The sequence below is a fragment of the Rattus norvegicus genome, chromosome 19, assembly GCF_036323735.1.
Source record: "Rattus norvegicus strain BN/NHsdMcwi chromosome 19, GRCr8, whole genome shotgun sequence".
NCBI lineage: Eukaryota > Metazoa > Chordata > Mammalia > Rodentia > Muridae > Rattus > Rattus norvegicus.
The window spans coordinates 69177478-69201542 of NC_086037.1; the positions used below are offsets into that span (position 1 = coordinate 69177478).

Sequence of the window (24065 nt, forward strand, 5' to 3'; positions counted from 1 at the left end):
AGAAAGGCCCAGAAGACGAGCGGGGGGTGGGGGGGGTGGGGGGGAGGCGCCCTCCTGACAGCACCATACCATGCCTAGTGTCACCCTTCATGGCCCACAGGGACTCACCCCTTGTCTTCCAAGGGCAGTAGTGGTCCAGGTTCACCCTTTCCTGACTCCGAGTTGTTTTTTCCATGGTTATGGCTACACAGGATGGGCAAGAGTCCTCTTCCTGTTAGCCTAGCCCTTCCTCCAGGTTGCCTCCGTTGGCCATCAGAGTCAGCACAGCAGTGAGTGGACAGGAGAGGAAGGCCATTCACCCACCCCGCACCACACACACACGCACACACACACACACACACACACACACACACACACACACACCCACCCACCCCTGGGGATGGCATTACAGGGAGCTCTAAGCTCCATGTAGGCAGTTGTTTTATCCCGAGCCTTGGCTTTGGTCTAGGCTCCTTGTTTCCTGACTGCCAGTTGGCGGTCTTTCCTGGTCTGTTGCAGCCGGAGAGAGAGTGCCAGCCAGCGTGATGCCGTGCTCTTCCGAGTCACACTCAGCTTCAGGTGTTTGGTCCAGGGGAGACCACAGTGGTCCAGCAGTGGCCGGCAGGGTCTGTGACAGGCTTAGTACCTAGGATGCTCTGAGGGAGAACTAGCGGGTGGGTGGCTGGGGCTCTGACCAGGGAGTCTCATCCCATCTTACGGGGAGGAGTGAGAGACTGGATTGATACCAGGATGAATGGGAACCTCATGGCCAGTGCTCCTCAGAAGGCATGGTCTTCAAGGTGGCCTTGGAACAATTGGTGAACAATTTTAAGAGAGGCAGGGACTCCTGCTGGCTGCCTGAGGCTTGGGTAAGGACATGCCAGCCCTTCCTGTTCCAACCCAGGCAGTTGAGGAGGCTGTAAGTCACTGTGGCACCTCCCCCCTTATCTGTCTGTCTGTCTGTCTGTCTGTCTGTCTGTCTCTGGAGACAGGGTTTCTGTGTGATGTAACAGCCCTGGCTGACCAAGACTTGATTTGTAGACCGGGCTGATCTCAAACTCACAGAGATCCGCTTGCCTCTGCCTCCCGAGTGCTGGGATGAAAAGTGTGAGCCACCAGTCCTAGCAGGACCTCATTTTTATGGCTGGTCTCAACATACACAACAGCGGAGGTCACGCCTGTTTCACACCCCTAGTCAGTGAGCACCTGCCTCACGACCGGCTTGGGTGATGAGCCCTGTGGTTCTCATAGATACACACCTTATTTCCCTGCTGCCTCCTGTGTGACGTTATCTCAGGATTTTCCATTAGCCCAAGGTGGGGCATGGGGGAGTGGGGCTCTGGCTGGTGACTGGAGCTTTTTCCTTAATCCTCTTTCTTAACCTATCATGAAATTGATAATTTCTTTTCTGAAACTTGTAATTTCTAAACTGGAAAATTTTAAGATGTTAGGAGTACAGGTGCCCTGTAAATACTAGGATGGGGTTCATCTTCCTATCCTGTGGCTGCTCTGCCTAGGTCTCAGCTCTCTGTGCCTGGCTGCCTGCCTGTCTCAGGTGTGGGCGGGGTCGTGGTGTGGGCGAGGTCATGGTGTGGGCGGGGTCGTGGCATGGGCGTGGCTCAAGTGTGGTTCTAGCTTAGAGGGCTTGGGCCAGGCTGAGTGGAAGCCAACTAAGAGATGAGCTGGCCGCTCCCCTGAGCTTTCCTCCTCTCTTTTCTGCGGTCTCTGCCCCAGGAGTCTCCAACCTGACAATTCTGCGTGATACAGACCAATTCCTACAGTGTTCTTGAGCCCAATGTTTTTCAGATTATGGGTTTCAAACCATTATTAGATGATGAAGTCAATTTTCTGTCACACCCACATGAAAACATAGGCTGCACCTGTGCCCTCCCTCCCTCTGCTGAGGACGAGTGGGAACTGTGAGGCTCTAGCCATTCATAGGAAAGCCCTTGAAGCTTCTGAGGGCTGGCACGATGCATGTCATCATTGTCACAGATAAATGCATCTGCAGCCCCTTCCCTTCCCTCTCTCCCTCCCCCTCCCCTCTCCTCCCTCCCCTTCCCCCTCCCCTTCTCCCAGCCCCCGTGGTGTTCTCACACCCTACCATGATTTCTGAAAGGGAATGATATTACGTTCCTGTGATTTCATATCAACATCCTAGCAAGGTGGGACCTGTGTCCAGCTGCCGATGGCCATGGTCGGAGGGCGGAGCTGCAGGAGACTAATGGCATCGACTGCTATCACAGGAGCCCCTGAACTCACTTCAGACAGGCCTTCTGTGCAGCTTTCTGGTCCCCAGGTTTAGATATGCTTCCCTAGCCTGCCTCCCTCACCCTCAGAACATGAACACTCACTCCAGTGGGGCCAGACATGAGCCCGCCTTTGCTCATCTGTGCCTTTGGAACTAGCATGACACCAGCCTGTGACTGGTGCCTCTGAGGCACCAAGGCAAGACTGAGTGATGAAGGTTGGGGAACGGGCAGACTATTCTAGAGCCTTCTCCTCAAGAACAAACCTGCATTCAAGGAATGGCTGGATCCTTCTGCCATGTTTGGGTGTCTCTGACAGTCACACTGTTCACTTCTCCTCAGGGCCAGGCCTCCTGACAGCTACAGAGAGTACTCCTCAGGAGGCCTGAGGGGACTGTGCAAATGCCCTTTCTTAGGGCGTGGCATTTTCTACATTGCAGGAAGGTGCCCCTCTCCTGATGGCCAGTGATTCTGCCAACAGCAGTGGGATTCAGGGAAGAAATGTTTTCAGTGTATTGCTTGCACGGGCAGTTGCAGGAATGAACAATGGATACCATTAGCCCAGTGATAGTTAGCAGCTCAGGGACCTCTTCACAGGAAGCAAAGAGGGGAGGATGTGAGATTCTAGCGAGGTCAAAGGACAGATGACTGGGCTGGGCACGGAGGCGGGGCCTCATCCTCAGCTACCTGGTGAGTCCGAGGATAATCTGAGGATAGCCTGAACTACATGAAACCAGACAGCACGCTGGGTGGTGTGAGTCCAGCACCCACATCCCCACCCACCACTCACCTTAGCCACTGACTTTCTCCTCAAGCGTCCGTCCGTCTGTAGGAGGCCTAGAGTTCTCAGTCCCCCTGATGCCGCTGAACAACGCCCTCAGCACCATCTCAGGGTAGCCCTGCTCTAGGCGCTGGTTTTGGACTCCAACAGCCCAAACATTTATCCGGGTGGCACCTGGCTGCACACTGGAGTGCTTTATTAATTTATACCTGCATTGGGGTTGGGGATTTAGCTCAGTGGTAGAGCGCTTGCCTAGCAAGCTTTAAAGCCCCGGGTTCAGTCCCCAGCTCCGGGGGGGGGAAAAAAAAAAGAATTTATACCTGCATCGTTTCCTTTGCCTGCCTGGGATGCTTCGGGGGCATGACCAAAATCCATGAGAGCATCCCCTTCCCAGAAAGAAAAATGGTGCCGGAGTTGCCGGCTCTGTCTCGGAGGGGACGGGGGAGCTGTGTGAAGCCTGAACTCTTGTCTTGCAGAGTCTCAGCTCCTGTGTGACAATGTTCAGGGCCCTCTCAGCTACCCTTGATTACAGTTGTCACCCTCTGATCAAGCCTAACACTTACTGCCGGCTCTGGCGACACTCTCTGGTCTCCTGTCCGCTTGTCCCACACCCTCTGCTTTGCTTTTTCCAGGCAAAGTCCGGTGGCCAGACTTTAACCAGGAGGCGTATGTCGGCGGTACGATGGTTCGCTCTGGGCAGGACCCCTATGCTCGCAACAAGTTCAACCAGGTGGAGAGTGACAAGCTACGCATGGACAGAAGCATCCCTGACACCCGGCACGACCAGTAAGTCTCTCCAAGCGTGTGGGAGACAAGCCGGAGACTCTCTCCCTTGTAGCGCTGCATTTCCTCACCCAGGTGGTGTTCATTGTCAAAGAAGGAAAGATCCTGAAGTGAGCCTCTTGCCTTGAGGAGTCAGAAGGAGAACGTTGCATGGGCCTTGTACTTGGCCAATCCTTTAGTCTTTTTGAGCTGCACTCATAAAATACCGTTCGCAGTCTTGGAAGGGAGAAAAAAAAATCTAACTTCCTCTTACTGGGCCAGCTGTAGTTGGGAACAATATTCTGGAAACTAGAGATTAAACTATGGTCTCAGCAGAGCTGGGAGGGACCAGGAGGCAGGAGGACAGGAGATAGTGTGTACTCCAGACGCTGAGGAGAAGGGCCGTCCGCACGCTCTTCGGGATTTTAGGACCCTGACTCCACCGAGCTCAGCTCAAAGCATTCTCAGACACTGGAGTCTATTCTGCTGCCGCTTACAAGGAAAGGGGCACCTTTCCATCCTTAGCCATCTCCCCTACAATTGCCTTCATGTCCCAGAGAAGAAACAGAGGCACTGGACTAGGAAGTGCTAAGAGCCAGTGGCTGTCAATTTGACAGGATTACATTCACCTCAGGGACAGGGCTCTGGCTGTAATTCTAGGTTAGATTAATTGATGTGGGTCTCACCTCATGTGGGCAGCATCCCAGTGTGAGCTGGGGTCCCAGGCTGAATAAAAACCAGAAGCCTAGCTGAGCACCGTATGCCTCTCCGATTCCTGGCAGACGTAAGGTGACCAGCTGCCTTGTGTTTCTGCCTCAGGCCTGCCCCGACGTGGTAAACTGTGCTTAGCGCCGTGAGCCAAAATACGCCCTAATTTCTCCATCTTGTCAGATTTTTTTTTTTTTTTTTTTGAATCACAGAATTGAGAAAAGAAAATTATCCAGGGTTTCGGCCTCGGGATAGACCTCAGAAGCCAGGATAGAATGTCACCTGGCCACTTGAGATGACTGAGGTTTGAGCTCTGTGGGATTGGTGAGCCTTGCCACCAGCTGGTGCTAGCTGGTTTTCCCACTAAGATTTCACCTTGGCCAGCTCTCCTGTGAGCAGGAAAAGGCGTGATTTGGGGCTGGATTCTGAGCTGCTGCCTCTCTTGTGAGCTTCTAAAATTCCCTCAAACTGTACAGACATATTTTCTTCCAGTATTTTTGGAATAACTGTCCAAACTAATCTTTGATTATTCCTCCCAGGATGGGTTGGTTTCTGCCTGGTCCGTGTCAGCCTCCTTTGCTATGTGGAAGCCCCATTGGTTGGATTGGGTACATTAGATCCTGACAGGCGTTGGCCTCTCTTGTTGGCCCCGGGAATCCATCTCATGGCACCAGTGGAAAACATCAGGCTTTCTCTCCAGCTCCCTAAGGTTTCCAGAACAGGGACGGCAACGTGACCCTTTCATGTGAGAGTCTGGCTTTAACTCTGAAGCCCTCATACAAGCAGAAATCAACCTCCCGTGGCTGTGCGGCTAGAAGCCGACCGGTGAAAGCAGGTTCAGGACCAGATGCCCAGGCTCTCTCCACCTGGTCCTTACATCTGGGACTCCGCCCCCCGCAGAATGACAGACGGAGATTGTTTTCTGGTCTTTTGGCTCAGGGGACCCCACCAGAAGTCTTCATTCCCTCTGACCAGCAGCCAGTGGGAGCATGGGTGTTTATGGACGGACGAACTGACATATTGAAGTCCAAGCCTCCGATGTGTCTTTCTTTGGAAATAGCTTCTTTTTTTTTTTTTTTTTTTTTTTTTTTTGGTTCTTTTTTTTTTGGAGCTGGGGACCGAACCCAGGGCCTTGCGCTTCCTAGGCAAGCGCTCTACCACTGAGCTAAATCCCCAGCCCCTGGAAATAGCTTCTTTATCAGGCATGGTTAAGGTTGAATAAAGTTGTGAGAAAGGACCCTGATCCACTGGGATCCCAGTAGGAGTGCGAGGGGAGGAATCGGGTTGGGGGAGAGAGGGAGATGAAGCGGTTGAGGGGAGTCTTCCCCGTGGCTGTGTGAGGACTTGTGGGAAGATGGTCATCTGTCATCCCAGAAAGAGTCCATACCGAGTGCCACCCTCCATCATTGGAAGGTCCACGTGAGGTAAACAAAAGCAACAGAAGAAAGGCCACCTCCATGGGCCTCCAGGGGCAGAGGTGGCCCAGCAGGTCCTGAATGACTTAGAGATCGTGGTGTCTGTGAGTCTGTGAGCCTTCCTGGCATCCCTCAGCAGTGGGACATGACCAGGCAGGTCTCTTAGCTTATGAGGCCATTTAGAAGTGCTTCTGTGTGGACAGTATGCAGCTTCCAAACAGAACTGGAGGTTTGTGGGGTGTCTCTCTACCAGGAGTTCAAGGTAATAAGATTTCTTCTGTTGGGAAACCAGCAAGCATGGAAGCATGCTGCCGGGGATTTCTTCCCCTGGGCCAAGCTTCGCCTTCGTGTTTATTCCACTAAATCCCACGAGACCGAGATGAGTTAGATGAGGGCACAGATCCCCTCAGCCTCCCATCACTGAGTCGGGCTCAGGGTTCCTGTTTCTCTTCATCTTGAATTTCAAGTGTAGGGACTTTGAAATGCATTTGCATCTCAAACTAAAAGGTGGCCCCGAGATTTTGGACTCTCCAGGGAAGCGTCTGAGGAGGGTCCACCCTCCTTACAAACCTGTCTGTCCAGCAGGCTTCCGACCTAGAACGTCTCATCTCTGCTCAGTTTGCACAGCCTGGTTGCCCTGTTCTGGTGCTCTGAGAGAGCTGACACAAACCCTTCAGAAGATCTGGCTGTAGACAGAGCTCACACTTAGGGACAGCACTCCTGAGGGTGTCGCTATCTTCTAGCAGGATGGTATAGGCTGGTTGGGTGGTGTCCTACTGTGTGTGCCTGCTGTCCCTGGGTCATCAGCATTGGCCATGTTCTGAGAGGACCTGGCTGGAATTGGAACTGTGGGCTGGTCATAGCCCCAACTGTATCTACTGTTGTTACTCTGGTGAGTAAACACTGCTAATGCCAAGAGGGGGCTGCCACAGGAACCCCCCAGCACAGACTGAGGCCTGTGAGACCTGATTTTTTTCACTGTGAGGTTTAAGACTTGGGTGAGGGCAGTGCAGTCCTCGTGTGGCTGAGGAACCAGAGGACCCTTGGTCTTCAACACGTTCTAAGTGTATACTGCTGGCCTAACACACTTTAGTTGGAGGGTGTCATCTCTCTGGTGGGATGTCGCATGAAGTCTCTCCGTCATTGGTTTTGCCTTCTCAAACCTTCTATGTGACAAACGAAGGAGCCTCTAGTTCACTTCTGGACTTCCCTCTGTTCTGACAAGCTTTGTCCTGTGGGAGGACATTTAGGCCTTGTGTACTTGATGTATGCTCCAGAGAACCGAGTTTAAGGCCAGTATCTCAAGGCGTGCCGAGTCCTGCATGCTGTACCCTCCTCTCCTGTTCTCCCTCTGGGTGTTTCCCTTACCAGCTGCATTTTCAGCTATGATAAACTAGCAGAGTTCAGGCTGAGCAAATGTTTGTTACATTTTGAGTAGCACACCTTGCCTCTTCATCATTCTTTACACGCACACATGCACACACACACACACACACACACACACACACAGAGAGAGAGAGAGAGAGAGAGAGAGAGAGAGAGAGAGAGAGAGAGAGATTTCAGCAAATACCCTTCATATCCAAGCCTTTCTTCCCATCATTCCTTGTACTTCCCTGTCCAGCCTGGGACCCTCGTCCCTCTGTGTCCCATAAGCGATCACAGAGGCTCCTCTTGGCACCAGCTCAGGGCAGTAGATCCTATTGGTGTGTTTGTTTCACTTTCATTTCTGAGACACTCCCCCAACCCCAGCTAAGAGTGCAGACCTCTCGGATGTCATTTCTTTTCTTCTCAGTCACGTGTCTCCTACTGCTTCTGGTGAAGATTAGCTGTGACTTGCTCTTCACGGGACAGAGTCTGTCTTTGCATACAGTTACATCTCTGTTTGCTTTTTAGTAATTTGTAAGAACGTGTGGACATTGTCTACTGTGACTTGAGCCTATTTGGGGGTTGAAGGGTCTGAGTGCCTGTAACTCCCTCTGCCACCCTTGTGAGCTCATCTTCTCCCTCCAAGGTCCTCATCACGTTCTTGTTGGGTATTTCCACAGACCCTCTGCCCTCTTACGTTCTTATTTTGTATTCCTCCGTCTCCATGTAGCCTGCTTCCTGCTCAGCGACTCCTGCATGTATTAAGTCTGCCTGAAATCCCACTGTAGACAGAGAACACATAGAATTGCCTTATTCTGGTCGTGAATAGATATTTGAAGGCTACCCCTGGCGTTTCAACCTCCCAAGGGAGATCTACTTTGCAGAAAGCATAGGCAGATCACTTTTGTGCAGTGCAGAACTGAACCGTAGGCTGGGTTTCCGTTGGGTGGGAGCGGTCTGGAAGTTTCCAGGTCTTCTAGGAAGCAGCTTCTAAGATTGCCACCTTAATCTCGGTCCCGTTGTCATCAGCAAGTCCCAACTTGTGTCCTGGCCTCCTCTCCACAAAGCCATTGCTCTGTTGGATGTATTCTCCCCTGGCAGGGGAGGGAAGGCAGAGGAGTGCTGGCCCCACTCTCTGGGTGCATCTGGCTGCCTGCAGTCCGTCTCCCCAGCACTTCTCATCCCTGCCTCTCTGCTTTCCATGACTAGTACTGTCCAGAGCAAACAACTTTATTGTCTCTGAATGCAGGGGAACACCTGAGTGTTTTATTGAACATTACTAGTTTAGTTTGAAACTCACGGGTCCTGCATTTCACCCTGAGCAGAAGTGTCATGGACGTGGGGACGGACGGCATGACTTTGTTAGTAATTCTGTCGCTTGTTACTCTCAGGCCACGGTGGAGATGATCTCCGACCCTGGGCTTTTATCTACAAAGCAGTCACAGTACAACCATGACTGTCTCTCCGCTGTCAGTGAGCTCGGACATCTGTGGAAACACGAAAAGGCTTGTGAACCCCTGGCTTCTGTGCTGGCCTTGGTCACTGCTGCCCTGTGAGTAGCGGCTTGTGTGAACCAGCTTGAGCAGACCAGGCTGTGCTCTGGGAAGCTTTGTTCTTGACTCACGTGGCACGCCACGCCGACCTCGAGGACCGACCCTGGGTGTGCTGTTACTTCCTTGCTGCGTGGCTTGTTCCGAAGCAGACAAACAGTTTAAGGAAATACCTTTGAAACCATGACCTGCCTGCCACTGAGGGAATCAGAGCAGGGAAAACAGACTCAGCAGGCTGGCCAGATAAATCAGGTCAGTCCAGGCTGTCCTCCCTCAGCTGCCCACTTGAAAGCCTTTACCTCACCATCGCCGAGGAGCCATGGGTGTGTATGAGCGTTTGTTTGCAATGCTGGAATCGAACCCAGGGGCTCACACATGCTAGGCAGGTGTCCCTCCCTAGGGGGCATCTCCAGCCCTCTCCTTACTTTTTATTTTGAGGCAGGGCCTCACCAACTCACCTCGGCTGTTTTGAACTCACTCTATATATAGCCCAGGCGGGTCTGAAACTTGGCGTCCTTCTGCCTCAGCCTCCTGAGTATCTGGGCTTTCAGATCCATAGTACCAGGCCCACCTCGTTTGTCTCTGAAGTGGAAAAGCTCCGTGTAGTATAGGAAGGTGGCGGAGTGGCGTGAGAGCCTTGCCTTTCTGGGTCAGTTCGGCTGTACTCCACGCTTAGGTTGTGCATTTATGGCGTCTCCTGCTGGTCAACAGTCACGGACGCTGATTAATGAATGATCCTGTCTGTTCTCTGTTGCAAACCGTATGCCCTTGAGATACTGGATCTTGGTGACAGACCCTATGGTTGCCCAGAGCCCCCATTCAGTCTAAAGAAGTTCAGACCTCTGCAATGATAGCCGTTTCCTTTAATGATCCAACCAGTCGACCACAGGAAGCTGGTGTGGCTAGAATGTATGTGCATGCACATGTATGTGGTGTGTATGAGTGTGCATGCCTATGCTTGTGTAGGGAAGTGAGTTCCAGAAGCAGGTTGTGAGGATATTGGGTTGCCCTCTCTTTTTAGGACCGTTTGTGCCATGGTCACAGAACGCCAGTGTTTGCCAGGAGTAGAAATCCATCTTTCTGTTCCAGAGGATCACAGCTCAGGGCCTGTGGGTTTGCTGTCTGGAGAGGAGCTGGTTTCCTCTCCCAGAATAGCACCTTGGGTGCCGTGTGCCCCAGGAGAGGGAAGCAGAAGGTGGAGGGGTCGAACGGACTCCCTGTGGAATAATGTACACCAAGAGCTGTGGTGCCTGGGCTTGCCCATGCGCCTGCTCATACCTCTTGGGGCTGGTGTGTCTGTCTGGCATCGGTGGCAGGTAGAGCATGGTCTGTGTCTGACGGTTCACTGCAGATATACTGCCTCCCGCTGCTTCTGCATTCAGGCCTTTTACAGCACGCCAGGCCCTTCTCATGCGTTAAGATTGGATCAAAATTTGCTACCAAACGTGAAAAGAGTTGTCCACCCTTGGCTTTTTCTTTCTGTTATGATGTAGCTGTAGGGGGCACTGGGTCCTTACTAGGTGCTGAGAAGAGGAGGGGCTGTGAATCTTTACTGGTCAGTGAGAAGGATCTCCCTGGTCTTTGCAGAACAGCCAGCATCACCTCTAGAGAAGCTGTGGTTTGGAGGTTACCTTGAGGTCTGCCGTGCCAGCTACCTATACATGGCTATTTCTGTGACTGGGGTGCTGGCTCTCTGGCCACTAGCAAAGTGCCCAGAACTCCAGTTTTCTCTGTCACGGCATACCCCCGGAGGCTGGCACACAGTGGTGTCCTCAGGCTCTACGTCCTCACCTGAGGGTTTACTTCTGGTCTCATGCTTGGCCTTAGCAGTGGCAATCCACTGAAATCAGGGTAAGACGATGGCAGTGACAGTACTGGGGACGAGCGTGCTGGCAGCCGCCACTGCCACTGGACGTCTCTCAGGCAGATGCGGGCTGGATCTGTCACATCTCGTGCAGAACAGCCTTGCATTGCAGACTCCCTCTGTCCTTTCTTTAAACACTCCTGGTTTCTTAGACTGCCTTTTAAATTATTATCTTGAGAGCGTGTTTTTTTTTTTTTTTTTGTTTTTTTTTTTTTTTTTTTTTGGTTCTTTTTTTCGGAGCTGGGGATCGAACCCAGGGCCTTGCGCTTCCTAGGCAAGCGCTCTACCACTGAGCTAAATCCCCAACCCCGTGTTTTTTTTTTTTTAAGTAGGTACATCTGTTGTGTTTTTTTTTTAAAAAGCAAAAATTGAAACCACATCAGAAAGCTAAGGAGCACTCAGTCTCCGAAGGCCGTTCCTCCTGACTTGTTCCCCATCCCACTGTTGATCACAGCCAGGGAAACCCATCTGCCTCTGGGCCTCACACAGGAGCAGTTCCTGGGCTCTTTTTGTGGCTGTAGCTTCAGCTCTGTATGGCTTTTCGTTGCCCGGTTTCTGCTCATGCACGCAGCTCTCTGGGAGTGGACGAGGATGTCCCTTTCTCTTGTTCATGCTGACCATGTTGGGTGAATATATTTTAGTCATGTCTCCTTGGTTCGGACAAGGTCCCAACATTTCTCTAGGCTGATGGAGGCCGCTGCTTAGTTCAGAGTTATGTTTCTAAGTCAGATCTTGGGGGCCAGCACCCTGGCCTCCTCCTTCTCCTCCTCCTGTTTCATGGCTGCGGTACATGACTGAAATGACCGGAGGGAGAAGGCATGCTTCTCTTCTGCAATGACGACTGTCTGCAGAGGACTTCATCTGTGAAGACCGGCCATAGCTGTGGCCACTTTAGTCATGCTAATCCTCTGCACCGAGGTCTCCAGCAGCCGTGAAACCTCTTTCTCCCACCATGCAGAGAGAGAAGTGGGTCTTCTTCACTCTCTCCCGGCCCTCATCCTTGTGAACAGAGCTCCTATCTGTCTCAGATTTGCCCTCGGTGGAAGGGGAAGCTCTTCTCGCCCACTGGGTTCTGCGCAGACTACTTTGTGTGTGTGTGTGTCCCTCTGCAGAACTGCCCTCCGGTCCGCACATGGCCTCTGTCATCTTGGAATCACAGTCACTGTGTTTACCCTCACAAGGTCAGACCTTTAGTATTCTCTGGGGGGAGCTCGCCAAGACGCCTGAGCAGCTAACCGGTGAGGAGTGTGGAGACCCCTCTGGCTCTCCACTGGTCTTCCATCGACGCCATACTTGGGGTGAATACATGTCTGTTCACTTCTTTCTGGAAAGTTCAGTAACCCTAGTGTGTTGAGGTCTGCCAGCCCCCCGGGCTCCTCCCACACGCCCACCCTGTGAGCACCGAGGGCTGCAGCACTCACGAGTCTCTCGTGCCCTTGTATTATGAAATGTAGCATTATCATTTCAGTTATTTTTAAGCCTACTTTAAAATAACCAAAATATTGCTATTTCCCACTTGTCTGGAGTTCTGCTCTGACTTTCCTTTTTTAACCCAGTGCATGTTAGGCAACAGTTTCACAATTGTGTGAGTCTTTTCCCTTCCTGTCAGTTTAAACTTAAGTCATTGGCTTTCTTCCCCCGCTCCTTACCACTCAGAAGCCAGATGTTACGGCCGCATGATGCTATCTTCTTGCCCGGGACCTGTGGCCTTAGTGTCACCTCTCTGTAGCTGAGGATTTTGCCGCAAGTGTTTCTAAGAACATCACACACATTTCTTCCCACTTGGCTCCCACAGCAGCCTTAGAAAGGTGGTGCCTTTGTTGTGGCCCCTGTGTTGTGTTGATGAGGGAACTGAGAATCAGAGGGATCCGTTTAGGCTAAGCAAGTAGGGGCAGCATGAACACGCCTGCATGCGGGACCATGTCTCCTCACTTCGTGTGTGTGTGTGTGTGTGTGTGTGTGTGTGTGCGCGCGCGCGCGCGCAGTGTGTATGTGTGTGCACATATGCATGCATGTGTGCGTATGTGTGTATGCACATGTGTTGTATGTGTACATGTGTGTGTGCATGCATGTGTACACATGCATGTACCTGTGTTCAATGTAGATTGGCCAGAAGTAGGGCCTCTTCCTTTATTATTCTCCACTTTATTTTTGAGATAGGGTCTCTCCCTCCACCTGCAGCACGAAAATTTGCATAGGCTAGCCAGCACGAAAATTTGCATAGGCTAGCCAGCCAGTGAGCTCCGAGGACCTGCCCGTCTCTGCCCTCTGTCCTCCATGCTGGGCCCACCTGCACCTGGCTTTTTCCATATGCTCTGGGAAGTGAACTCAGGTTCTCGTGCTCGTGTGGAAGTGCTTTATTGACGGAGCCGCAATCCCAGCCTCCGTCTTCTTACTCACATGTTTTCTAGGTGTTTTTCTAGAACATGTTTTTAAAGCACCCGCTGTAAACTTCGATCCTCCTGACATGTGGACACCTGCGTCTGCGCCATCACAGGCTGCCGTTCATTTCTAAGAGCATCTGTGTAACCGACCGCAGTGCTGTCACCTGGCACAGAGGAAGGACCCTAACCCTGTAAACTTGCCCCGTCTGTAACTCTCACTTTGCCACATGACTTGGCCTGCACGGACAGGCTGCTTTATGTTCCTTCCCTTTGTCTTTTGCACTGTACTGGGGGTTGGGCCAGGGTTTGCTCACACCAGGCCAGCACTCAACCGCTGAGCCATTATTTTCACTTTTAATTTTGAAACGGAGCCCACTAGATTTGCCGTTCTGTAGCCCAGCCAGATCTTAAGCTCACCCCTCTCCTGCCTGGGCCTTGTCAGTAGGAGAGACGGCAGCATGCCCCTCTGGCCCTGCCCTTTAGTCTCCTCATGTGTTTAGGTCTTCCGTTTTACCCTGAGTCTGCATCTCCGTTCTTTTCCTGTCCCTGTAACAGAGTGCCCGAGACTGAATCCGCTCTGAAGGTGAACGTTCACTTGGCTCATGGTTCTCAAGTCTGCCTGCCGGTCTAAGAGCATGGAGGGGCTGCTGCTTGGCCCCTGATGAGAGCCTGCACCGGTTTAGAAGGCAGCTGTGGGGGGTTGGGGATTTAGCTCAGTGGTAGAGCGCTTGCCTAGGAAGCGCAAGGCCCTGGGTTCGGTCCCCAGCTCCAAAAAAAAAAAAAAGAACAAAAAAAAAAAAAAAAAAAAAAGAAGGCAGCTGTGGGGGAGAAGTGGGCAGGACTCCATGCTCCTGGCCTCCCCCTCCTTCCTGTAGACGCATGGGTCTTGGATCTTAGGGTTAGTCGTCAGCGCCTTTGACGCAGGCACAGTTTTGTTTACTGACTACTCCTTGCTTTATTTTGTCCCTCCAGTTGGTTAACAGTTTGTTTTCTACTTATAACTCAATTAGTTGCCATTTTTAGCAAGAGTAGTAATTAGACAAGTATTGGTTTAATACTAAGAATAAAAAACTGCCCATTTTTAATGAGGAGCACATATGCTTGTCTCTGTCTCACCCCGTTTTTGTTTTGTTTGAGATTTGGGGGTCAGATGATCACAATCTTAATTTTTGTGATTTTTAAAAAGTTTTTATGTACATGTTGTGTCTGTGCACCACTGCAAGTGCCACCCAGTGCCACTGGGTTGTGAGCCGTCATGTGAGTGCTGGGAGCTTATCCCCAGTCATGTGGGAGAGCAGTTGGTGCCCTTGGTCACTGTGCTGTCTCTCCAGTGCCCCATAATCATCTTTCCAGAGACTTTTATCTGAAGAATGGAGAGATCTCACATATGTCTCTCGGGAGGACCCAGGTTTCATTCTCAGCACCCACGTCAGGCGGCTCACGAAGCTCCAGGGGATCCAGTGTCCTCCCCCAGCCTCTGAGGGCACTGCATGTGCACTCACAAACAAACACACAGTTAAGATTTTCATTTGCACAGTGTTGCTCACATGCAAAACGGCACTGGTGGGAGGTGGTTTCGCACTTCCTCCTGTCTCGTCCCCTATCTTGTTACACCCTTACATTCTTTAAATTTTATCACATCTTTTTGATTCTTTCCTGGGGGTGGGGGGGCGTGCACACATGATCGTGCGCACACGCAGACGTCAGAGGACGACTTGCAGGAGGTGGCCCTTCCACTGTCTGGGTCCTAGGTTGCCAGGCTTGTGGGAGAACGCCAAGAGCTGAGCAGCTCATGGGTGCTGCCTGAAGAGATGGGATGGTGCTGGCATCCTGTCCACAGCGTGGCTGGTGACAGCTCTCCGCTTCACAGCTACCCTGACACACCCAGGGATCAAACACCTGTCTGTCTTTATCTCTGAAGAAACGGGATCCAGCACAGCCTGCAGTTGCCAGCTGATCGGTTTGTCAAGCACAGAACACTAAAGGCGTCTGTGGTCAAGCAGTTTCCAGACCTCCTGCCGGGCAGAACTCGCCCATCCGCTCACGTAAGGGAAAGTCAGATCGCCACCAGAGCGCTGAGGCTCTGGCATTTGGCCTGGAAGAGATAAGCAAAGGAGGGAAAGTAAGCCACTCACCCAGACAGTTCCTGGGAAGGTTGCCCTGGAGCTTAGCCACGAGGATGCCAGAGGCGTGGAGCAAACAGAGGCACGGGTGGCTCTGTGTGAGGCAGAACTGGTCCATTCCGTGCTGTGGAAACCAGAGTTGGAGGGCATCTGCAGCTGAGGACCAGGGCGGGCAGGCATCTGGTCAAGCAGGGGAAAGAGTACATCATGGTTCCTGTCATGTGCTCTGCAGCTGAACTCCTGGGAGGGCCCCGTCACCCGGAGGAATGAGTTGAAAGGACGGTTCTGCTCTGACTCGCAGAAGTGGCTCCAGCCCAGAGGGCAAGCGCACACTGCTGGTGAGGCGTCCTTCGTGAGATTAAGGAAGCTCTCGCACACAGCGCTGTCTGAGGCCGTTACTATTCTCAGAGTTTTCTGTTAAAATTTAACTTCTGCAAAATGGAAGGCATCGGAGAGTAGATAGTGGTCCGGACGAAAGCGTTTCACTGCCCTGTGTGATGGCTCAGCTTGCAGAGTGCACCTGATGAGGCTCTGCAGGTGCAGACTTCCTCTGAGAGCTGGGCGCCCCTCCCTGGCTGTCCAGTCTCAAGTGTGCTGGGCCCGGCTACTGACCCTGTGTGTGCTTTTGTCCTGAACCCTCAGCCTCCCAGAGGGCACCGAGCTTTCCGAGGCAGGGCAGCCAGTAAGGCAGGCTGCGTCTTGTGACGAATGCTGTGGTTTTGAACTTGGCTCCTCTTATGTTTGCAGAATGTGGTGCCAGGACTGTAGACGTGAGAAAGCAGTCTTAGGTTAACAATGGTGACACAAGACAAACAAACCCAGGGTGAACAGGGCCTGTCAGACCCTGGCAGCCAGACCTTAAGCTTCATTTCAGAGCAGCCTGCAAAGGTCATTAAATATTTTAGGAGTTGGCTCTCTGGTGTTCGAACACCCAGAGCAGTCTGGGTAGATATCAGGGCTGGCTGGCTAGGAGCCAGCTGGGGCCTGGATGTCCTGGCCCTGCTGTTGGGAGGGCCACTAAGAGCATTTTGGTTAGGCAAGCATTACATAGCAGCTAGTTTGGTTCTTTTAACTGTCTTTCGATGTCTGCCTCCATTTCTAAGTTAGAAGTTATCTGATTGCTCACCGAAACTTCTAGAAGATTCAGTGGCAACCAACTTGAAATGTAGGGCCACCTGTGCTGTCTTGCAGGGTAGACGGAGCCTGAGACATGCATCTAGGCCCAGGCAGGGAGGGGCAGGGCTGTTTCCAGCAGGCCCATGCTGCACATATGACTGCGGCAGGGTCTGCTGTGTGTGCCATTGGCTATGGTCAGAGTCAGGAATTCTGCTTCTGCAGAATACCGCTGCTGTGAGGAGCATCTCTCCACACAGTGTGGAGTCTCTCAAAAAAACCCACAAAACTGGATCTTCTGACGATGGAGCCGCACCATTCCCAGGGATTTACCTAGAGGACGTTCAAGTCAAGATCACACAGAAGTCGCTTGCACATTGATGTTTACTGCAGCGCTAGTCACAGCAGCAGCCGTGTTACAGAGGCAGGCCAGGTACCACCAGCATGGGGAAAGGCAAGGAAACCGGGAAGGAGCCGTCATGCCATTTGTAGGAAAATTGATGCAATCCTATTAGGCAGATAATAGGATCTCAAATGACACAAATCTCACTCTTTCTCTCCTTGCAGATCCTAGACTTCATACAGATACACAAAATCACACACGTATTTATGACATGGAAGAAGAAACTGTCTAGGTTGGAACAGAGGAGACTCTTGGGAAGGGAGGAGGAGGTACGTGGGAAATAGGCTTAACGCAAATACATGTGTATAGGCTTAATGCAAATACATGTATATGAGAACTTAAAAAATAGTTTTTAAAAATGAATCTAAGGGCAGCTGCTTCAGCACAGCCCAGGGCTTTTTGCCTGGCTACTTGTTCCAGTTCCAGTCAGTGTTCAGCAGAGCCTGGCACCTGCAAGTAACTCCCTCCCTGTGTGACTGGTACCCCCTGGCCAGATCAGGCGACATGGTGGTCAGCTGTCTGTTGTCTTCCAGCAGCTGCCCACTGTGGACGCCAACTCCAGAGTGGGGAACGTAGTCCAGCTCCAAACTACTGGTCAGCTCTGGCTTGGCAAGCATGCCAGCCACACAGCAGGTTAGATACTGTTCCAGACACTTTGGGAACATTGTATCAATTGCCACGGCAGCCTCTGAGCTGACAAATACGTTTTCCCCAAGCTGAGAGGAACTGTGGGTCAGAAGCACAGCAGAGGATACGGGGCAGGGAGGGGTTCAGGCTTCCAGTGAGCCACTGTCTGCCCATGGCCTGCATCCCAGTGTTCCGGTAGTAATAGTCCTCCCTGCGTTTCCATGCACAGGCTGGGCGGCAGAAGGATCTATCTTAAGTTCTTCAGACTCTCAAGACTTCTGACTGTTAGCATGGAGACTCACGTGTCCGGTGAGTGGCCGAGGCAGAAGTCAGAGCAGCCAAGGGGGGCTTATCTTCCCACCTCAGCTCAGGTCAGAGGGGGATACATCCCACTGTCTTCACAGAGCCAGGGAGCGGCTCCCTGTTCCCAATTCCTCTTGGCAGAGTAGAACTCCCCACATCTCCAGGGGAGGACTAAATTCACTCAAGTTAATTTTATTCCTTTTGTGAGGTAGCCTGGTCTATTCCAGAGGACTGTGTGCAGCTTCTCTCAGAGATACGCCCCCAGTGATCTTTAACAAAACCAGAAAATTCAGATTGGTTGCATGCGTACGTACGTACGTACGTACGAACGAGCGTGCGATCCATCAGTGTGTGTATGTGTGTGTGTATGATCTTTATGTGTCTGAGACAGGAACCTTCCAGAATGGCAATGTCAGTACTAAGTCTTTGGAGCCTCAGGTGAACCGGGGCCCAGAGTGGGCTTCTTTGGATGTGTCTGGGCAGAGAGAATTCAGCTGCCGAGTTCTCTTGCTGTCAGCTGTCAGTCCTGCACGGCTGGGAGGAAGCCTCCATAGCTGACTGACTTGTAGCAGCTGCCACCCTCATTCCCACTGCCTCTAGAACAGCCAAGACTGGCTGACAGGGCCAAGCAAGACTCTTTAAATTCAAAATTAATTGCTTTTCTTTTTAAAGTGATCCCCCTGAGGGCCCCATCTGGGTTGAGTGTGAGGCTTATCTGGATTTGTGCACACACTCACTCTGCCCATGGGGGTGTGAGATCCTTCGGTTTGTACTCCTTACTCCTCTTCCTTAAGAATGAGATCCTGCTGAAGCTCATGATTGCCCAGACTCTGAGCTCTGAGCCTTATGAATATGCAGAGGAGTTCTAATAAAATGGTGTGAAGCAGCCGCCTGCCTGTTCCAGCAAATGCTTCCAGAGCCTCAGAGACTTCCAAAGCTCCTGGAAGATGAGCCTCCTGCAGAGACGAGGAGAATGAGAGACTAGGGCATGATTGGATGGACCCGGAAGCCAGCAATCTGAGAGTGAAAAATGCTACCCTGCGGTTCTCACATTCCCACTCAGCCCTGTGAACCCCGGGAAGTCTCCCAACCTAGGTCTGCTGGCTCAGTCACTCCTGGGCTGAGTGGGGACCTGGCTAAGTGGGCCTCGAAGCACCGAGCCCTCCCTCTTACAGCATACAGATTGGCCACTTGGCAGTGACATCATTTGGTAATTTGTTTCCAGTTGAAACTTGACAGATTCTTCTTTAAGCTACCTTTCCTGCTAATTGTTTTTATCAATCGTCTTGTCCATGAAGGTTCATCTACAGTGAGATCAGATGCTAACTGTAGAATTCGTTCCCCGGCTCCCCACAAACAACTGATATACAATTTTTTCGTGTGATTAATTAAAAAGAACGCACTGTAATGACTGGAATTAACCGAAGACGCCTTCCGCCGTTGCCGCCTAATTGCTTTATAATCGCGCTGCTCTCCTTGCTCCTGCTTGCTCACAGTCCCCGGGGAGGCACACGCCTCAGTGCCTGGGCTCTCCACACCGCTCTGCTGGTGTCCAGCGGCTGCTACCCCAGCATCCAGCTCACTGGTCCAGCACTGAGCTCCAGGCTTCTCCCAAAATCCACCTCATTTCCATTCAAGATAAATACCAATTGGGGGAGCCCGACGAGCTGCAGGGTAAACTGAGTCTTCAGTGTGTGGGACCATGGAAGGTCCTGCCACCCAAAGAGTTGACAGGGGCAGGAACTGGACCCCCTTGGGGTTTGTGGGTTCCCCCCTCGGTTCAGTACACGCTGTCAACCCGGCTGCTTCTCAGTCTGGTGTCACTGCCATCACCATTGGCTGCTCAGGACTCTGGCTACACCCAGACACAGCTGACCGTTTCCCAAGGCTCTAATGAGTTCTTCACCCTTCCAGGGGTCAGGGTTTGTGTAGAGACCCTGGGGCACTGCTCCTTGCCAGCGTCCCCAGAGTGGCCTGGAGGTGTCCTCACATGAGTTCTGCTGAGCTGGTCCTACTTTACTAGGATATTTTGACCGTGTTACACTTGAGCCTCTTCATGGAAAGAGGCGTGGCTTTAAAACTGTCCCTCATTGGCTCAAGTGTGAGGCATCCGCAGTCAATGCAGAGGTCCTGTGCCACCTGCCATCTTTGCAGGCCTAGGTCGTCACGGTCCTGCACTTGAGACAGCCCTAATGCTCCCGCCCACCTGCCAGTCTGGTCTCTGTGAACACAGCCTGCTCCTCTGGCACCAGGTTACGGGAGGAGGCCTGGCAGGCAGTGTGAGGGACGACAGGCAGTGGGCCCTTTGATGCTGTGAGAGCCGGTCACCCAAGCAGCACGTTGCCTGTTGCAGGCAAAGCACAAGGTGAGAAAAAAAGCGATGGCTGGCGTCAGCCCCCCAGGAAAAAAACACGCTGAGGAGGAGGCAGGCGTGTAGCTGAGGAGTGTCTGTCTGAAAGCGGGAGGATTTCACTGCTTTAGAACACGTGTCTTACATGTTAGAAATCTGTTCTCAGTTCATACAGCTTGCAGAACTCCCTTGTCTGTAAGCAGAACCTCCCACAGCTGGCAGGCTAAGCGCAGTCTCTCGGCCTTGGCAGCCTACTCTGCTTGTGAAGCAGGGACGATCCGTCACTGCCATTGCCAGGCATGTCTGTTGTTCACAGGGCGGTCTTTCTTTCTCCTCAGGTGTCAGCGCAAGCAGTGGCGAGTGGACCTGCCAGCCACCAGCGTGGTGATCACTTTCCACAATGAAGCCAGGTCGGCCCTGCTGCGGACGGTGGTCAGGTGAGGCCAACCAACGGTTCACAGCGTCTCCCAGGGATCTCGGGTGGGTCAGCTGGGGCTACAGACAAGGACATCAGCTGCCAGGCACAGGGTAGCTATTGGCTCCTCCAGCCAAGGCTGGGGGCCAAAGAGAGAGGAGACTCCAAGCAGAGCTCTGCCCGTACAAGGCTCCATCCCTCTCTCTTTCCTCAGTGTCCTTAAGAGGAGTCCACCTCACCTCATCAAGGAGATAATCCTGGTGGATGACTACAGCAACGACCGTGAGTTTCATCAGCCTTCCTGGTTTGGGGTGTCTGGGAGGAGGGACCTAATGCAGGATAGAGTGGAGCTGGCACCAAGAGCAGGAAAGAAGCGTCCTCCAGAGACCCCAGGGGAAGGGCTTTCCATAGGTGACCAAGTATGTGGCCTTCCAGCCTTAGAGCCCCGTGTAGATTCAGAGTTCACTATTCTCTGCTCTTTTCTCTCCTTAGCGGAAGATGGGGCCCTCTTGGGGAAAATCGAGAAGGTGCGAGTCCTCAGAAATGACCGGAGAGAAGGTAAGAAAGCCCCTCTCGAGGGGCACTTGTGAGGTGGTTTCTCGTTAGCATGACAAATGCAATTTAAAGGAAGAAGTGTTTATTTTGGCTCATAGCTCCAGGGATGCAGTCTGCCATGGAGGCGGTGGCAGAACGTGAGGCAGCTGGTCACAGTGGGCCCACAGCAAGCAGACAGAGATGAGCAGCGGCGCTCAGTTCACGGCTCCTTCTTACACAGTCCAGGACCCCAGCCCATGAGACGCTGCCACCCACTTTTGACCTAATTTAGACAGTTCCTCTCAGACGTACCCAAATGTATGTTTCCACGGTGATTCTAAGTCCTGTCAGGTTGACAGTCAAGACCGGCCATTCCGGCCAGCCTGTGTTAGTGCAGTACCCACTCTTGCTCCAGAGGGAAGAAAAAAAAAACATGCTTTATTCTGAATCAAATACAGATGTTGTGGCCTAGAATCACAGAATCAGATTGCTCCGAATGACTTCTGCAGCGGAAGAGGGGCCGTGAGCTTAGCCGCAGAACACAAAGTCACAAGTCAGTGCATAAACAAATATATTGGTGGGGACATTAATTAGGTAAGTCACAGTAGAGCAGAGGAGCCTCTGCTGTGGTGTCAGGTGCTGTGTGTGTGACACACTTGGCATTGTGGTTGGTGGAAAGCAGTGACCTGAAGACCCAGTGGTCACAGGATGCTTGGTCAGATACGAAGCTTGGTACTGAGTTGACAGGCCAATGAGGCTGAGTGCTGGCTCAACCATTAGAAGAACGCTGGCTGCTCTTCCAGAAGACCCAGGTTCGAGTCCCGTACTCACATCACAGCTCACAGCTGTCTGTCTCAGGGGATCCAGCATCCTGTCCTTACCCCCGAGGTAGTAGGCACATGGGGCACACATATACATGTAGGCAAAATATGCTGGTACACATACAAGTAAAATTTAATAAAAACAAGAGAGGCCAATGGCTTGTGATCTGCAACATTCAAACTTTCCATGGCCTTCTACACGGATACGGCTTCTTCAGAGATTCCAGTTCCCACACACCTTTCCTGGCCCACTGAAACTACTTCAGGGGAGTAGCAGTTATGTGTCTCTCCCTCCACCTGGGGGCTCTGTCCCAGTAGCTCAGGAAGGATAGTCAGAGCCTAACCAGTAGGAGCTGTCAATACGTCAATCACATTTGTCTTTACACGTTTGGAAAATTGACTCCTGTCTTCCACCCACGGGCCTGGGAAGCCCACCCGTGGCCGCAAAGGTTTAGAGAAGGCATTAAAGCCCGGCTGTGAGAAACTCAGGGTCTCCATGTTCCGGGCGTGCCACAGAATCACAGGCTCCACTCTGACAGCTCGCTGAAGGAGAATGTCCTCATTGAATGGAGCAAGCGCTGTCCCCGCATGCTGACGTGACTTTGCAGGAGACAGCTGTTGGGTCTCATCTGTGTGGGACGCTGTGGGAAAAACTGCCTTCCCACCGAAGGGTCTGGAAGCCTCTCTGGTGTGCTGCTGCTGTTTGTCCTCACTCTCTTCCAGTTTCCAGCAGTTACAGAGAGATGGCACTCTTGACACTGCAGTGTGTGAGGATGACACGAATGGCATTCGTGTCCCTGGTTGGTGCAGACTTTCCTCAGGTCTCCATGTGCAGCTCCTGTCACGGCAGGAATGCGTTCCTGCAAGCATCTCTTTTGCTTTTTTCTCTTTCCTCTTCCTCATTTTTTCCACTTTATGTGTGTGGGTGTTTTTCCCTGAGTGCATGTCTGTGTACTGCATTCAAGCTTGGTGCCTACAGAGGCCAGAAGAGGATGTCAGATCCCCTAGAGCTGGAGTCACAGACAGTGGTGAGCCACCGTGTGGGTGCTGCAAATCAAACCAGGTTTCTCTGGAAAAACAGCCAGTGCTCTTGACCGCTGGGCCAATTCTCCAGCCCAGCAAGAGTGTTTTGTTTTTTAATATTTAAATAGTACGTGTGTGTGTGTGTGTGTGTGTGTGTGTGTGTGTGTGTGTGTGTGTGTGTGTGCGCGCGCGCGCATCTGTGTGTGGGTAGGCTACATGTGCAGGTACCCATGGAAACCAGAATAGGGCATCCCCTGGGAAAGCAGTGAGTGCTCTTAACCACTAAGCCATCTCTCCACCCCCCCACCCCAAGATCTTAAAAAAAAATTAAAATAACAAACAAATCTTTTATTAAACAATATTGCTTTGCACGTGCTAGACACTAGAGAATGCAAGGATAACACGAGACAGTTATTATTCCTGCCCCTCCGGCAGTTGCTTTTTAATTTTGCAAATAAATACAGACGTGAAGCTGCTGTGCAGGCTAGAACTGTCAGGGTGGCACTTCAGTCGTGGAGGGCTCAGAGACTCGGATGTCACTCAGAGGAGGCTCACTGAGTGGCACAAGGGAAGTGAGGCCTTTCGGAGGACAGTCCTCAGTTGGGGCAGAAGGAAAAAAAAGAATCTCCCAAGAACCAAGAAAAGCAGAGGCAAGGGGTCGTAAGCAACAGAAAGCTCACTGGATGCTAATCAGGGCAGTGGCTAGGCCCATGGCTACCCAAGCCCAGCCTGCAGCTCACACAGACAGCAAAGCCTTCCTTACTCCGAGCAGGTTGGCCAAGGGCTCAAGCCGGTAGTGAACCCAAGAGCATGTATTCCCCAAACAGCCTACCAAATAACTGGCTTCAACTCAGCTTTTACCCCACTCTACTGTCTGAAAAGGGAAAAGGCCAGCAGGGACTAAGACAAGAAAGCAAAAGTTGGGGGAGGGGGGAGGGACCAAAAACACTGCGTCTCATGTTGGTGGTGGATAACAGATGACTTAGTTGAGCTGGCGAGAACTCAGAACAGCCCACCCACAGGTTAGCCCCTACCTTACTTTAGCTAATTGCTCTTTTGGAATTCGCCTGCGCCTGCACTCTGTGCTATGTCAGGTGGTGAGACCACAGAAGCCAGATCATGGCCTGGTTGGCCCAGAAGCGTGTGTGACCTCTGATCAGAGAAGCACACGATGCTGAGATGCACGACCGAGCTGTGTGCGTGCACCAATGTCGAGCTCCACGCACGAGTCAGCCGTGCCACAGGCGACAGAGATTTAGCAGGGGAGAATGTGGTCCTGAGGGGCCAAGTCTGTAG

The 24065-nt window shown here is 52.1% G+C and overlaps 1 protein-coding gene across 3 annotated transcripts in view; it reads left to right on the forward strand.

Moving 5' to 3' along the window:
* Galnt2 (polypeptide N-acetylgalactosaminyltransferase 2) overlaps window positions 1-24065 on the forward strand; it is a 111581-nt gene that overhangs the window by 66821 nt on the left and 20695 nt on the right. For all 3 annotated transcript variants that reach the window (NM_001106196.2, XM_039097658.2, XM_039097657.1), the window contains exons 3-6: window positions 3642-3795; window positions 20315-20413; window positions 20606-20673; window positions 20884-20949. In NM_001106196.2, coding sequence (NP_001099666.2) covers window positions 3642-3795; window positions 20315-20413; window positions 20606-20673; window positions 20884-20949 — 387 coding nt within the window. The remainder of the gene's footprint in view (window positions 1-3641; window positions 3796-20314; window positions 20414-20605; window positions 20674-20883; window positions 20950-24065) is intronic.